This window comes from Salvelinus alpinus, chromosome 13 (genome assembly GCF_045679555.1).
Source record: "Salvelinus alpinus chromosome 13, SLU_Salpinus.1, whole genome shotgun sequence".
NCBI lineage: Eukaryota > Metazoa > Chordata > Actinopteri > Salmoniformes > Salmonidae > Salvelinus > Salvelinus alpinus.
In genome coordinates this window covers 57,930,885-57,944,500 of record NC_092098.1, presented here as the reverse complement: position 1 = coordinate 57,944,500, position 13,616 = coordinate 57,930,885, and the positions used below count along the sequence as shown (strand labels likewise).

General features: G+C 44.7%; 1 protein-coding gene across 1 annotated transcript; it reads left to right on the top strand.

Moving 5' to 3' along the window:
• The first annotated feature begins 1,070 nt into the window (after nucleotides 1-1,070).
• LOC139537973 (serine/arginine-rich splicing factor 1B-like) lies at nucleotides 1,071-12,487 on the top strand. Its single transcript, XM_071339896.1, has 4 exons — nucleotides 1,071-1,479; nucleotides 9,301-9,497; nucleotides 10,067-10,239; nucleotides 12,300-12,487. Exons 1-4 carry the CDS (start codon nucleotides 1,268-1,270, stop codon nucleotides 12,483-12,485), a joined length of 768 nt encoding a protein of 255 aa, XP_071195997.1. The 5' UTR covers nucleotides 1,071-1,267; the 3' UTR covers nucleotides 12,486-12,487.
• Nucleotides 12,488-13,616: the final 1,129 nt, after the last annotated feature.

Genomic DNA, 13,616 nt, shown 5'->3' with positions numbered 1-13,616 from the left:
GGTTTATACGCGCGGAAATCGACTCTGCCGCACGAACATGCTTTTGCGGTACAGGCGATAGCGCGCCGGACTTCGGGCTAGAAGGTCGAGGGTTCGAGACCTGCTCCCTGCTGTTTCATTACAGTGTTTACTCTGACTCCTGCAGAGGCCGCATCTCATTAAATTATTATTGCTTGAACAGTCGCTAAGATTATATTTGGTTGTGGTCGTTGCAAAATAACTATTTTGGATGCAGCAGTTGTTAGCTAGAATGCTAACGCTCATTGATACTGTATAGGATGTAGCAAAAGTTGGCCAAAGAGCCATTTTACTAGTTGAAGTGTTTTTAAGAATGATGCAGTTGATTTGCGATGATGACACAAACATTTTATTAAGCAGGACTTAATATAAAATGTGTAAAATACACTCATAAGCAACATGCAAATAGAGGCTTTATTTTTTTTGCTGCCGTTCTGCCACCAACTTCCTCCCCCAAGGGTGAAAGAGAATGAGGTGGGCAAAGTAAGGTTTGTACAGAGCAGTTCGTATGCAGCAGCTGTGAAAAGGGTTGAGGGTTTGAATGTTGCACCAGAAGAGTCCGAGGTAGTGGATAGCCTACACTGCAGGATCCTGACATTTTAAAGGTTAAGAAGGTGGACTTTGTGGCATTTATAGCTGTGGTAATTAGTGGCACTGCCAAGGTGGACAGAAGGTCCAGGAAGATAGAAATCATAGTGATTGCTGCGGAGCGGTTCCTGGGGATGAAAGATTTCACAGCAAAGGAGTTGCATGGAATATTGGCAAAAGCCGTCCCACCCTCTCAGGTCCTAGAGCCTGTGGGAGTTTTGTTTGTTTTGGCAATGTACAATTTTATTAGGGTGGATTAAGTTAGTATCACTATTACGTATGGATGTAAAAAAAAAAAAAAAAATTAAGGGTTTCAAACCGTCCAGTTGGTGACGGCAATACACCGTTTTGGGTGCAGTCCGCCATAAACCCCACAGAAGAAGAAGCCACCAATTTGGGCGCATCGCCCTCTGCGGCAGTGTTTGCAAACACAGAAAGGGGTCTATCAGTCCGCGCAGGTTCCAAAGACACGCGAGACCTCGGCGCCATTTTGAGAAATCAGCGAGAGTTGCGGGATTATTTCTAAATTAGCTAGCTAACTTTGTGTGCGCCGTTGACGATTGATTTAGATATAGATAGCTTGATATTTATACAGCCATTTGTTATATACCGTTAAACGGCTTTTCTTCAGTTAGCTAGCTAGGTAAGTAGTAATCTTCGGATGTCGGGGGATAATATGTCGGGAGGCGGGAGCGTGGTTCGTGGCCCAGCGGGAAACAACGACTGTCGGATCTACGTGGGTAACCTGCCGCCTGATATTCGAACCAAAGACGTGGAGGATGTGTTCTATAAGTACGGAGCGATCCGGGATATCGACTTGAAGAACCGGAGAGGAGGACCGCCGTTCGCTTTCGTGGAATTCGAGGACCCCAGGTAGCTAGCTAGCTAACAATGCTAAAAAAACAGCTGCTAACGTTAGCCGCTTTTACAACTCAAACAGCCCTAGGGGTAGGCGTCAGGGAGCCTAGCGGTTAACAGTGTTGGGCCAGTAACCGAAAGGTTAGTTCATTATGTGTGTCGCTAAATGACTTAATATGTCATTAACAAGGGATTCTGTATCAGCCCATGCAATGTCCCAACAGAACATGGGCTGACAGAAAATTATCACACTACTATATCCGAATAAATTCAATGATTTAAGATGGAAATTTACCAACGTAAATCGTTGAGTTTAGTGTGCTAGTATCAGCCAAATGTCCCAGCAGAATCCCTTGTTACGGGACGAAACTAGAACAGCTCCAGAAAGATTTGGGTAATTTAGCTTTAGTAATATAGCTCGCTACCTCGTGTTATGTTGGAGACTGAGGTTACCTGGTAATGCGCGGGGAACCACCGCGTCCCATTAATGTTCAATAGAAGAGAAGCTGAGCGGGCCGTGGACCTGTGGGAGGCGGTGAGAAAGTTCAACTTTAACCCAAATGTATGTAAAACACCAGCAGATACCGCTGGGCGATGACCAATCACATTGAGTGGTTTCCATGACGAATTTGGCAGCATGGGACCCAGGTGCCCCAAAACATTACGGACCTCTGTCACCACACACATTTCCCATAAAAATAAAATCATTTTGTTGGTAAGGCTGTGTGTTAATATTACTAAGCATTGTAACAGCAGAGCAGAACCTAATCTAAGGGCACGTTTGAAGCTGTTACCAGAGAAACCACATTATAGCCAATACATTCAGCATGATGGATGGAGGTCAGAAATGTACCAGTGTAAATCCATCAGCACCATGGAAAGCACAAAGCAGTCAAAAAAATATCTTATTTTATCTGCAAATAATAGGCAATAGCCTATATTATAAAACATAAATATATAGATCAATCTCTTGACAGAAACACAGCTAATGACCCAGTACATGCTCGCTGAAGTTATGCACTGTGGCAAAACTGACATACCGGTTTTTCAAATGATCTGCCTCCCGCAGAGGCCCTGTAGCAGAAACACCAGCAAATCAATGAAGTGGACTATTCAAACAGACTCCTTAAATGGCAGCATGGCTTTTAACAGTATACGATGTGTATGTGCTTACTATTATTCTTAAAGCCTAGTTAAACGTATAGGCTATGATGATGATGACATGGCTCAGAAGCCGTGCACCAGATTAGTATTCGACGGGCCTTGCGCTCTGGGAAGTTGTTGACTATGGCATTCAAATCCATGGTCCTGGTGTTTTCAATGGACAGAATGGCCAACCCACTCAGTCGCTCCTATCCCATGCTGCTCCTCAGGTACGATTTAATTATCTTCAATTTGGCAAAGGAGTTCTTCGGCACTGGCTCTCTTTACAGGCAGAGTCATAAAAAGGATCATCGCTGTAACTACTTCCACAAAATGTAGCAGTGACTGAATTGTAATCCACAGTGATCATCTTGGCCAGGTCTCTCACTGTAGTGTGCTTTGCTATTTCCTTCTTAAAACAGGCCCTGAGAGAGTAATTTGCCAGGGAAGCTTGCTGATATACAGTGCCTTGCAAAAGTATTTACAATTTTTATTTTTTTCATTTTAACCAGGTAGGCCATTTGAGAACGAGTTCTCATTTACAACTACGACCTGGCCAAGATAAAGCAAAGCAGTGCGACACAAACAACAACACAGAGTTACACATAAACAAACGTACAGTCAATAACACAATAGAAAAGAAAAATATACAAATGTATGTACAGTGTGTGCAAATGTAGAAGAGTAGGGAGGTAAGGCAATAAATAGGCCATAGAGGCAAAAAATAATTACAATTTAGCACTAATACTGGAGTGATAAATGTACAGATGGTGATGTGCAAGTAGAGATACTAGGGTGTAAAAGAGCAAGAGGATAAGTAATAATATGGGGATGAGGTAGTCGGGTGTACTATTTACAGATGGGCTGTGTTCAGGTACAGTGATCGGTAAGCTTCTCAGACAGCTGATGCTTAAAGTTAGAGAAGGAGCTATAAGACTCCAGCTTCAGAGATTTTTGCAATTCGTTCCAGTCATTGGTATTCACCCCCCTTGGCGTTTTTTCAAATTTTTTGCAACCTGTAATTTAAATGGATTTTTACTTGGATTTCGTGTAATGGACATATACAAAATAGTCCAAATTGGTGAAGTGAAATGAAAAAATTACTTGTTTCAAAAAAAATAAGTGGTGTGTGCATATGTATTCACCCCCTTTGATATGAAGCCCCTAAATAAGATCTGGTGCAACCAATTACCCTCAGAAGTCATATAATTAGTTAAATAAAGTCCACCTGTGTGCAATCTAAGTGTCACATGATCTGTCACATGATCTCAGAATATATACACCTCTTCTGAAAGGCCCCAGAGTCTGCAACACCAGTAAGCAAGCGGCACCATAAAGACCAAGGAGCTCTCCAAACAGGTCAGGGACGAAGTTGTGGAGAAGTACAGATCAGGGTTGGGTTACAAAAAAATATCAAACTTTGAACATCCCACGAGCACCATTAAATCCATTATTTAAAAAATGGAAAGAATATGGCACCACAACAAACCTGCCAAGAGAGGGCTGCCCACAAACACACAGACCAGGCAAGGAGGGCATTAATCAGAGAGGCAACAAAGAGTCCAACGATAACCCTGAAGGAGCTAGCGGAGATTGGAGTATCTGTCCATAGGACCACTTGAAGCCGTACACTCCACAGTGCTGGGCTTTACGGAAGAGGGGCCAGGAAACAAATAAGCAAACATGTTTGGTGTTCGCCAAAAGGCATGTGGGAGACTCCCCAAACATGGAAGAAGGTACTCTGGTCAGATGAGACTAGAATTTAGCTTTTTGTTTGGAGTTTGGAGTGTGACTGTTTGAGGTTGTGGACAGGTGTCTTTTATACTGATAACAAGTTCAAACAGGTGCCATTAATACAGGTAACGAGTGGAGGACAGAGGAGCCTCTTAAAGAAGAAGTTACAGGTCTGCGAGAGCCAGAAATCTTGCTTGTTTGTAGGTGACCAAATACTTATTTTCCACCATAATTTGCAAATAAATTCATTAAAAATCCTACAATGTGATTTTCTGGATTTTTTTTCCTCATTTTGTCTGTCATAGTTGAAGTGTACCTATGATGAAAATTACAGGCCTCTCTCATCTTTTTAAGTGGGAGAACTTGCACAATTGGTGGCTGACTAAATACTTTTTTGCCCCACTGTAATTAATGCCTTACCTTTGAAGTTCTTCTTTTGTTGGCACTCCAATATGTCCCATAAACATCACTAATGGTCCTTTTGTTCGATTAATTCCGTCGTCATATCTCCAAAATGTCCATTTATTTGGCGCGTTTGATCCAGAAAAACACCGGTTCCAACTCGCACAACACAACTACAAAATATCTAATAAGTTACCTGTAAACTTGTTCCAAACATTTCAAACAACTTCCTAATACAACTAGGTATTTTTTAGCGTAAATAATCGATCAAATTTAAGACGGGATAAACTGCGTCCAATAGCGGATAAAAACAAAGTGGAGAGAGCTTTCAGGTCGTGCGCCTCTAACAAACAGTACACTTCACTCGACCCTCGTTCTGAACTGCCCTACTTCTTCATTTCTGAAAGGAAAAACATCAACCAATTTCTAAAGACTGTTGACATCCAGTGGAAGCGATAGGAACTGCAAGCAACTGCCTTAGAAATCTAGATCCCCATAGAAAACCCATTGAAAAACCTCATTTTTTTCCCCTGGGTGGATTTTTCTCAGGTTTTCGCCTGCCATATCAGTTCTGTTATACTCACAGACATTATTCAAACAGTTTTAGAAAACACTCTAAAGTTTCTATCTAAATCTACCAATTATATGCATATCCTAGCTCCTGGGCCTGAGTAGCAGGCAGTCTACGTTGGGCACGCTTTTCATCCGGACGTGAAAATACTTATGTATTAATATTATAATTGTAATATTATATTATAAATACAAGTTCAATCTGTACTTCAATGCACATCTGGTGTGCATTATAAAAACAGGAAGAATGAGAAGATGTGAGAGAGTATCAAAGACAGAAAGGGAGGAGAGAAGAACAGTGGAGCAGGGAAGACGACATATGATTAATAAATTACAGTGCTAGTAAACGTAATATTCTCTCAGGTCGTCACAATTACATAATATTGTCTCCTAACCAGCCTTGGGCCCGAAGGTTTTCTTAAGAACGGGTGAGGTGGCTGATGGGACTGGGGGTTGGCATCTTCTCACATCAAAACATATCTGCAGACGAGAGACAGATGGAGAGAGAGCATGTTTAAGCCTTGTGTTTTTATTCTAACACGGTCAGTCATCATAATCAGGAGGTAAAATGCAAAACTGACCTTGGATCATTAACTCTGGGACTACTACATCTCTGTCTGTATTTCAATGTAAAGCATCTCTTTAATAATACTTCCTGTTGACCTGACCGAGTGACCTCTCACCTCTGTGATCATGCTGTGCCCTCTGTCAGGCCAGAAGGGGAGAGGTTCAGCTGATTAAATCTGGAGGGTTTAGTGGGAAGAGGCATGAAGGGAGACTGATCAAATAAGGTATTTAAAGAGACAGTGTTCAACAGGAATATGTGTGTTTGTCAGTCTTCACCCGGTGTCCACACTGAGTGGCTGCAGAGTACTTTATACTGAACAACATGCATTTGAACACACAGTATAGCACACATAATAATGGAGTGTCTTACCGTTCTCCATGGTTGGTCCTCTTGTTCTTTGAAGGTGGAAGGTTCACAGTTATACACCTGAACCTCTTAAAAGAGCCTGTTTTGTTTTTGTGCAGACATCACACCCTTACCTGAACAGCACCCTCACCGAGAAGTGGAAATCAAAGGGAGAGAAACTGGGAATTGAATAACTGCAGTTGACATGGTTAAGTAAATAGAAAAATACTTTTATTGCAATGTCAATGGCTCTTAATCTTTCATTGCTACCCATCCCGGATCCGGGATCCTCCTCATCAAAAAAGCTGACTAGCATAGCCTAGCCTAACGGGACAGGGATATCATATAATATAATTTTCATGAAATCACAAGTCCAATACAGCAAATGAAAGATAAACATCTTGTGAATCCAGCCATCATTTCCGATTTTTAAAATGTTTTACAGCGAAAACACAATATGTATTTCTATTAGCTAACCACAATAGCAAAAGACTCAACCGCATATTACATTTAACATTTACATTTAAGTCATTTAGCAGACGCTCTTATCCAGAGCGACTTACAAATTGGAAAGTTCATACATATTCATCCTGGTCCCCCCGTGGGGAATGAACCCACAACCCTGGCGTTGCAAGCGCCATGCTCTACCAACTGAGCCACACGGGACCACGGGACCATATTTTCACCATGTTTCCACCGCATAGGTAACTTTCACAAAACCGACCAAATAGAGATAAAATTAGTCACTAACCAAGAAACAACTTCATCAGATGACAGTCTTATAACATGTTATACAATAAATTTATGTTTTGTTCGAAAATGTGCATATTTTGAGCTGCAAACCGTGGTTATACATTGTGAATATGTAGCATCGATTCACCAAATTGTCCGGAGCTAGTTTGGACACTCACCTAATCTGACCAAAGAACTCATCATAAACTTTACTAAAAAATACATGTTGGACAGCAAATGAAAAATACACTAGTTCTTAATGCAACTGCCGTGTTAGATTTTTAAAAATAACTTTACCATAACAAACAGCTTACGTTATAGCGAGACAGCGCCCGCAAAAAGGGCGTTGTCATTATGGGGTATGGTGTGTAGTATGATGAGGAAAATGTTTTATTTTTGTACAATGTTAGAATAAGGCTGTAACGTAACAATGTGGAAGAGGGGAAGGGGTCTGAATACTTTCCAAATGCACTGTACATGCTTTTATTTGGGTTTCCATGCAAAGTATATGATTTGATGTTTCTTTAAGCCTGCAACTAGTTACTTGAAATGAGACACATAATCATGCCAAAACATGTTTCAACAGTTGACTTCACTGACAGAGATTGAAGGTGCCAACAAATGTTCTAATCATCATAAGAATGTTTTACTGTCCTGTACAAAAAATCTGCTCCTCCCTCGACGGGTCTCGATCAACTTCACGTTTTGGGGCATTGACCCACCACCTACTGGTCCGGTCCACAGAGAGACTGGTGGTAAACTGGTCACCTGGTCCGGTCCACAGAGAGACTGGTGGTAAACTAGTCACCTGGTCCGGTCCACAGAGAGACTGGTGGTAAACTAGTCACCTACTGGTCCGGTCCACAGAGAGACTGGTGGTAAACTAGTCACCTACTGGTCCGGTCCACAGAGAGACTGGTGGTAAACTGGTCACCTACTGGTCCGGTCCACAGAGAGACTGGTGGTAAACTGGTCACCTACTGGTCCGGTCCACAGAGAGACTGGTGGTAAACTAGTCACCTGGTCCGGTCCACAGAGAGACTGGTGGTAAACTAGTCACCTGGTCCGGTCCACAGAGAGACTGGTGGTAAACTGGCCACCTACTGGTCCGGTCCACAGAGAGACTGGTGGTAAACTAGTCACCTACTGGTCCGGTCCACAGAGAGACTGGTGGTAAACTGGTCACCTACTGGTCCGTTCCACAGAGAGACTGGTGGTAAACTGGTCACCTACTGGTCCGGTCCACAGAGAGACTGGTGGTAAACTGGTCACCTACTGGTCCGGTCCACAGAGAGACTGGTGGTAAACTAGTCACCTACTGGTCCGGTCCACAGAGAGACTGTTGGTAAACTAGTGACCTACTGGTCCGGTCCACAGAGAGACTGGTGGTAAACTAGTCACCTACTGGTCCGGTCCACAGAGAGACTGGTGGTAAACTAGTCACCTGGTCCGGTCCACAGAGAGACTGGTGGTAAACTGGTCACCTACTGGTCCGGTCCACAGAGAGACTGGTGGTAAACTGGTCACCTACTGGTCCGGTCCACAGAGAGACTGGTGGTAAACTGGTCACCTACTGGTCCGGTCCACAGAGAGACTGGTGGTAAACTGGTCACCTACTGGTCCGGTCCACAGAGAGACTGGTGGTAAACTAGTCACCTGGTCCGGTCCACAGAGAGACTGGTGGTAAACTGGTCACCTACTGGTCCGGTCCACAGAGAGACTTGTGGTAAACTGGTCACCTACTGGTCCGGTCCACAGAGAGACTGGTGGTAAACTGGTCACCTACTGGTCCGGTCCACAGAGAGACTGGTGGTAAACTAGTCACCTGGTCCGGTCCACAGAGAGACTGGTGGTAAACTAGTCACCTACTGGTCCGGTCCACAGAGAGACTGGTGGTAAACTAGTCACCTGGTCTGGTCCACAGAGAGACTGGTGGTAAACTTGTCACCTGGTCCGGTCCACAGAGAGACTGGTGGTAAACTAGTCACCTGGTCCGGTCCACAGAGAGACTGGTGGTAAACTAGTCACCTGGTCCGGTCCACAGAGAGACTGGTGGTAAACTAGTCACCTGGTCCGGTCCACAGAGAGACTGGTGGTAAACTAGTCACCTGGTCCGGTCCACAGAGAGACTGGTGGTAAACTAGTCACCTGGTCCGGTCCACAGAGCGTAAAGCAGAAGAACACTGCTGCTCAGCCAAGGCTATATTCAACACCTATCTACCTGTGGAATGTCCTGTTCAGAGGAGCTTACGGCGCAGGCAGAGGGAAGTAACTCTAGGTGTTATCTAGGTAACAATCTCAACCTAACTCTGTGTGTGTATCTCTTTGTGTGTGTGTCCCAGGGATGCTGATGATGCGGTGCACGGTCGTGATGGTTATGACTACGATGGTTACCGTCTCCGGGTGGAGTTCCCCCGTAGTGGTCGTGGTGGGGGGAGAGGGGGGATGGGCGGTGGAAGGGGCGGGGGTGACGGAGGAGGACCCAGAGGAAGATATGGACCTCCATCACGACGCTCTGAGTACCGGGTCATCGTCTCCGGTCAGTGTGTGGCTTAGCTCTGTGTTTGTGTCTGGTCCGACTGTCTGTATGGTGGTCTCTCCCCTAGCGGCAGCTGGCAGGACCCCGTCTACTGTGCTGTCCTCCTCCCTCCTCTCCAGGTCTCCTGTCTTTACTGTCCTCTCCTCCTCCCCCCTCTCCAGGTCTCCTCCTGTCTTTACTGTGCTGTCCTCCTCTCTCCTCTCCAGGTCTCCGCCTGTCTTTACTGTGCTGTCCTCCTCTCTCCTCTCCAGGTCTCCTCCTGTCTTTACTGTGCTGTCCTCCTCTCTCCTCTCCAGGTCTCCTCCTGTCTTTACTGTGCTGTCCTCCTCCCTCCTCTCCAGGTCTCCTCCTGTCTTTACTGTGCTGTCCTCCTCCCTCCTCTCCAGGTCTCCTTCTGTCTTTAATGTGCTGTCCTCCTCTCCAGGTCTCCTCCTGTCTTTACTGTGCTGTCCTCCTCCCTCCTCTCCAGGTCTCCTCCTGTCTTTACTGTGTTGCCCTCCTCCCTCCTCTCCAGGTCTCCTCCTGTCTTTACTGTGTTGCCCCTCTACCACCTCCTCATCCCTCTCCAGGTCTCCCCTCTAGTGGTAGCTGGCAGGACCTAAAGGACCACATGCGCGAGGCAGGTGATGTATGTTATGCTGACGTGTTCCGGGACGGTACCGGCGTGGTGGAGTTCGTACGCAAGGAGGACATGACCTACGCTGTCCGCAAACTGGACAACACCAAGTTCCGCTCCCACGAGGTAGGTCAGGGGTCAGAGGTCGGGTTGGTTTGGAATCCAAGGAATAAGACTTGTTAAGGGATAAGACTGGGTCTGTGTCCCAGAAGGCATCCTGTTCCCCAAGTCAGGGATCATCAACAAATTACAAATCATTTGTAGACTGTAAATTGACTGCAAGAAACACAAACATATATAATATTTGGTAACACTTTACTTGACACCCAGCATCATAACACTGTTATAACCATGTCATAACGGCTAACAACTTGTCATAGCCTGTTTATAATATGATCATAACACTGTCATGACACATATTTACACCTGTTGTGACATACTGTACATGTCAGAAGTTTGGACACACCTACTCATTCCAGGGTTTTTCTTTCTCTTTACTATTTTCTACATTGTAGAATAATAGTGAAGACATCAAAACTATGAAATAACACATATGGAATCATGTAGTAACCAAAAAAGTGTTAAACAAAACTAAATATATTGTATATATTTTAAATTCTTCAAAGTAGCCACCCTTTGCCTTTGACAGCTTTGCCCATTCTTGGCATTTTCTAAGTAGGCAAATATTTAGTAGGAAACAACTTTGCCGTTGTTATCATGTCGTCACGTTTACTTTAGGCAAATGGCAATATTGTCAATAGCTAGCAATGCTAACATTAGCTAACAAAATCCATTGTTCTCCCCAAAATCGGAGCTAGCTAGCTAATGTTATACTCCATCTAAAGTCAATCTGAGCTAGCTAGCTCATGTTATATTCCATCTAAAGTCAATCTGAGCTAGCTAGCTAATGTTATACTCCATCTAAAGTCAATCTGAGCTAGCTAGCTAATGTTATACTCCATCTAAAGTCAATCTGAGCTAGCTAGCTAATGTAATACTCCATCTAAAGTCAATCTGAGCTAGCTAGCTAATGTAATACTCCATCTAAAGTCAATCTGACAACATCAAAATTATGACAAAAGATTTTCCTACTTTTTTTTCTGAACAAAAATATATAAACAAAACAGTTTCAACGATTTTACTGAGTTACAGTTCATATAAGGAAGTCAGTCAATTTAAATAAATAAATAATGCTTAATCTATGGATTTCACATGACTGGGCAGGAGCGTAGGCCTGGGTGGGCCTGGGAGGGCGTGGGCCTGGGTGGGCCTGGGAGGGCGTAGGCCTGGGAGGCCCACCCACCAGGCCCTGTTTATCAGTGAGTTTTTCAACCCACAAAAGGGCTTTATTACAGACCAAATACTCCTCCCTTTCGTCAGCTGTCCTTGTGGCTGGTCTGACGATCCCACAGGTGAAGAAGCTGGACGTGGTTGTGAGGCCGGTTGGACGTACTGCCAAATTCTCTAAAACGACATTAGAGAAATTAACAAAAATGATCTGGCAACAGCTCTGGTGGACATTCCTGCAGTCAGCATGCCAATTGCAGGCTCCCTCAACTTCAGACATCAGTGGGATGTAACAAAACTGCAAATTTTACAGTGGCCTTTTATTGCCCCCAGCACAAGGTGCACCTGTGTAATGATCCACGCTGATTAAACAGCTTCTTGATATGTCACACCTGTCAGGTGGATGGATTATCTTGGCGAAGGAGAAATGTTCACTAACAGGAATGTAAACAACTTTGTGCAAAACATTTAATAGAAATAAGCTTGGAACATTTCTGGGATGTTTTATTTCAGCTCGTGAAACATGGGACCAACACTTTCCATGTTGCGGTTTATATTTTTGTTCAGTATGATTATTTTCCTTGTTGTGAAATGTAATTGTATTTCCACTGGAGAACATCTTCATCAGCGCTCGTTGAGGATACATTGTGTAAAACGCTCCGTTGGGCATCAGTCCTAAAACCAATATTACTATATAGTGAGGAACTGTACACTGGGATGTGTGTCTCAGGCAATGTTCTCTCCCCTCTGTGTGTGTGTGTGTGTGTGTGTGTGTGTGTGTGTGTGTGTGTGTGTGTGTGTGTGTGTGTGTGTGTGTGTGTGTGTGTGTGTGTGTGTGTGTGTGTGTGTGTGTGTGTGTGTGTGTGTGTGTGTGTGTGTGTGTGTGTGTGTGTGTGTAGGGAGAGACTGCGTACGTGCGTGTGAAGGTGGATGGACCTCGCAGCCCCAGTTACGGACGCTCCCGCTCTCGTAGCCGTAGCAACGGGCGTAGCAACAGCCGCTCACGCAGCTTCTCACCGCCGCGACGCAGCCGGGCCTCTCCACGCTACTCGCCACGACACTCACGCTCCCGTTCCCGCACCTAGATACACACACCCCCAGGACCCCCAGCCCAGCGGACCCCCACCCCGCCGGACCCCCAGCCCAGGGAGAGGGATGTGAGATCATCAGACCAGGAGACACAGACAGACGCCCTCCGGTGGATCTTCTAATGCGTTACATCATTCTAGCGTTCTGCAGTTCCTCTTGCCTCGCCTTCCTCCCCCTGTTCTTTCATCCCCTTGTTTTTGGTCTAGTTTGCTACAGATGTTATTATATTTTTTTTAATTCATGATCTCTGTTCTCTTTTGTATCTGCTGCCCCCCCCCCCCCCCCCTCCATCTGCCTCATGTCTCCTTCCTCTTTACAGTCCTGCACTCCCATCTCCCTGTCCCCCTCCCATCTCTTCACCTCTTTGTCTTAGTGTTATGGCTGCTGGGGGAAGGTGTCATGCTGTATGGAGGGATGGGGTGGAGACGGGAAAGAGGGAGGTTTTGTCTTTTGTGTTGATGGAGGGATGGTTTGATTGTGTTCTGATAGGCTTTTGGGACACAGAAACAGAGCCTGAATTGGCTAGGAAACAGTTTATATTAGCATTAACAGGAGGAGGAGGAGTCAAATAACCAGCCAATGCTATGACGACAGTAGTCTTTCACCCAATTAGCTTTCTGACCTGTTTATTTTTATGAATCAGTTATCACTGTTAATAAATGTTTTAAAAAGGCAGCCTGTACTTTACTACAGTGTAAAGGCAGCCTGTACTTTACTACAGTGTAAAGGCAGCCTGTACTTTACTACAGTGTAAAGGCAGCCTGTACTTTACTACAGTGTAAAGGCAGCCTGTACTTTACTACAGTGTAAAGGCAGCCTGTACTTTACTACAGTGTAAAGGCAGCCTGTACTTTACTACAGTGTAAAGGCAGCCTGTACTTTACTACAGTGTAAAGGCAGCCTGTACTTTACTACAGTGTAAAGGCAGCCTGTACTTTACTACAGTGTAAAGGCAGCCTGTACTTTACTACAGTGTAAACGGCAGCCTGTACTTTACTACAGTGTAAAGGCAGCCTGTACTTTACTACAGTGTAAACGGCAGCCTGTACTTTACTACAGTGTAAACTCAATACACAAGTTTAGTTTAGCCCCTCTCCTCTCTCTCCTTGGCCCCCTCTCTCTCCTCT

Excerpts from the sequence above, each read along its gene's own strand:
- LOC139537973 (XM_071339896.1), top strand. The coding sequence starts at position 1,268 with ATGTCGGGGGATAATATGTCGGGAGGCGGGAGCGTGGTTCGTGGCCCA. Across the intron at positions 1,480-9,300 it reads GTGGAATTCGAGGACCCCAG|GGATGCTGATGATGCGGTGC; the intron begins GTAGCTAGCTAG and ends TGTGTGTCCCAG. Across the intron at positions 9,498-10,066 it reads GTACCGGGTCATCGTCTCCG|GTCTCCCCTCTAGTGGTAGC; the intron begins GTCAGTGTGTGG and ends ATCCCTCTCCAG.